The sequence below is a fragment of the Plasmopara halstedii genome, assembly GCF_900000015.1.
Source record: "Plasmopara halstedii genome assembly, contig: Scaffold_1548, whole genome shotgun sequence".
Classification (NCBI taxonomy): domain Eukaryota; phylum Oomycota; class Peronosporomycetes; order Peronosporales; family Peronosporaceae; genus Plasmopara; species Plasmopara halstedii.
In genome coordinates this window covers 119,949-120,178 of record NW_020188460.1, presented here as the reverse complement: position 1 = coordinate 120,178, position 230 = coordinate 119,949, and the positions used below count along the sequence as shown (strand labels likewise).

At 33.5% G+C, this 230-nt stretch overlaps 1 protein-coding gene across 1 annotated transcript in view; it reads right to left on the bottom strand.

Moving 5' to 3' along the window:
* Positions 1–105: 105 nt before the first annotated feature.
* PHALS_01392 (uncharacterized protein) overlaps positions 106–230 on the bottom strand; it is a gene marked incomplete at both ends in the record, with an annotated part of 394 nt that continues 269 nt past the window's right edge. Inside the window, one exon of the mRNA XM_024715769.1 lies at positions 106–136. Within this exon, the coding sequence (XP_024581434.1) occupies positions 106–136 (31 nt within the window). The remainder of the gene's footprint in view (positions 137–230) is intronic.

Genomic DNA, 230 nt, shown 5'->3' with positions numbered 1-230 from the left:
TTATTATCAAGGAGCGCATCCTCAGGCATGTTGTGAGCAAGTGTGAAAGTGACTTGTGTTAATTTTCGATTCAGCAAATGTGAAATAGGACTTGTATTAATTATTTTAAACTTCGTTCTCACGTTGTATTGTGTACCTGAGCCAAACGATACCTTATATACCATTTTATATATATTGATATTTACTTATTCTTGTTTGGAATAGTACAAGCGGAGATAAGTTGCATCACA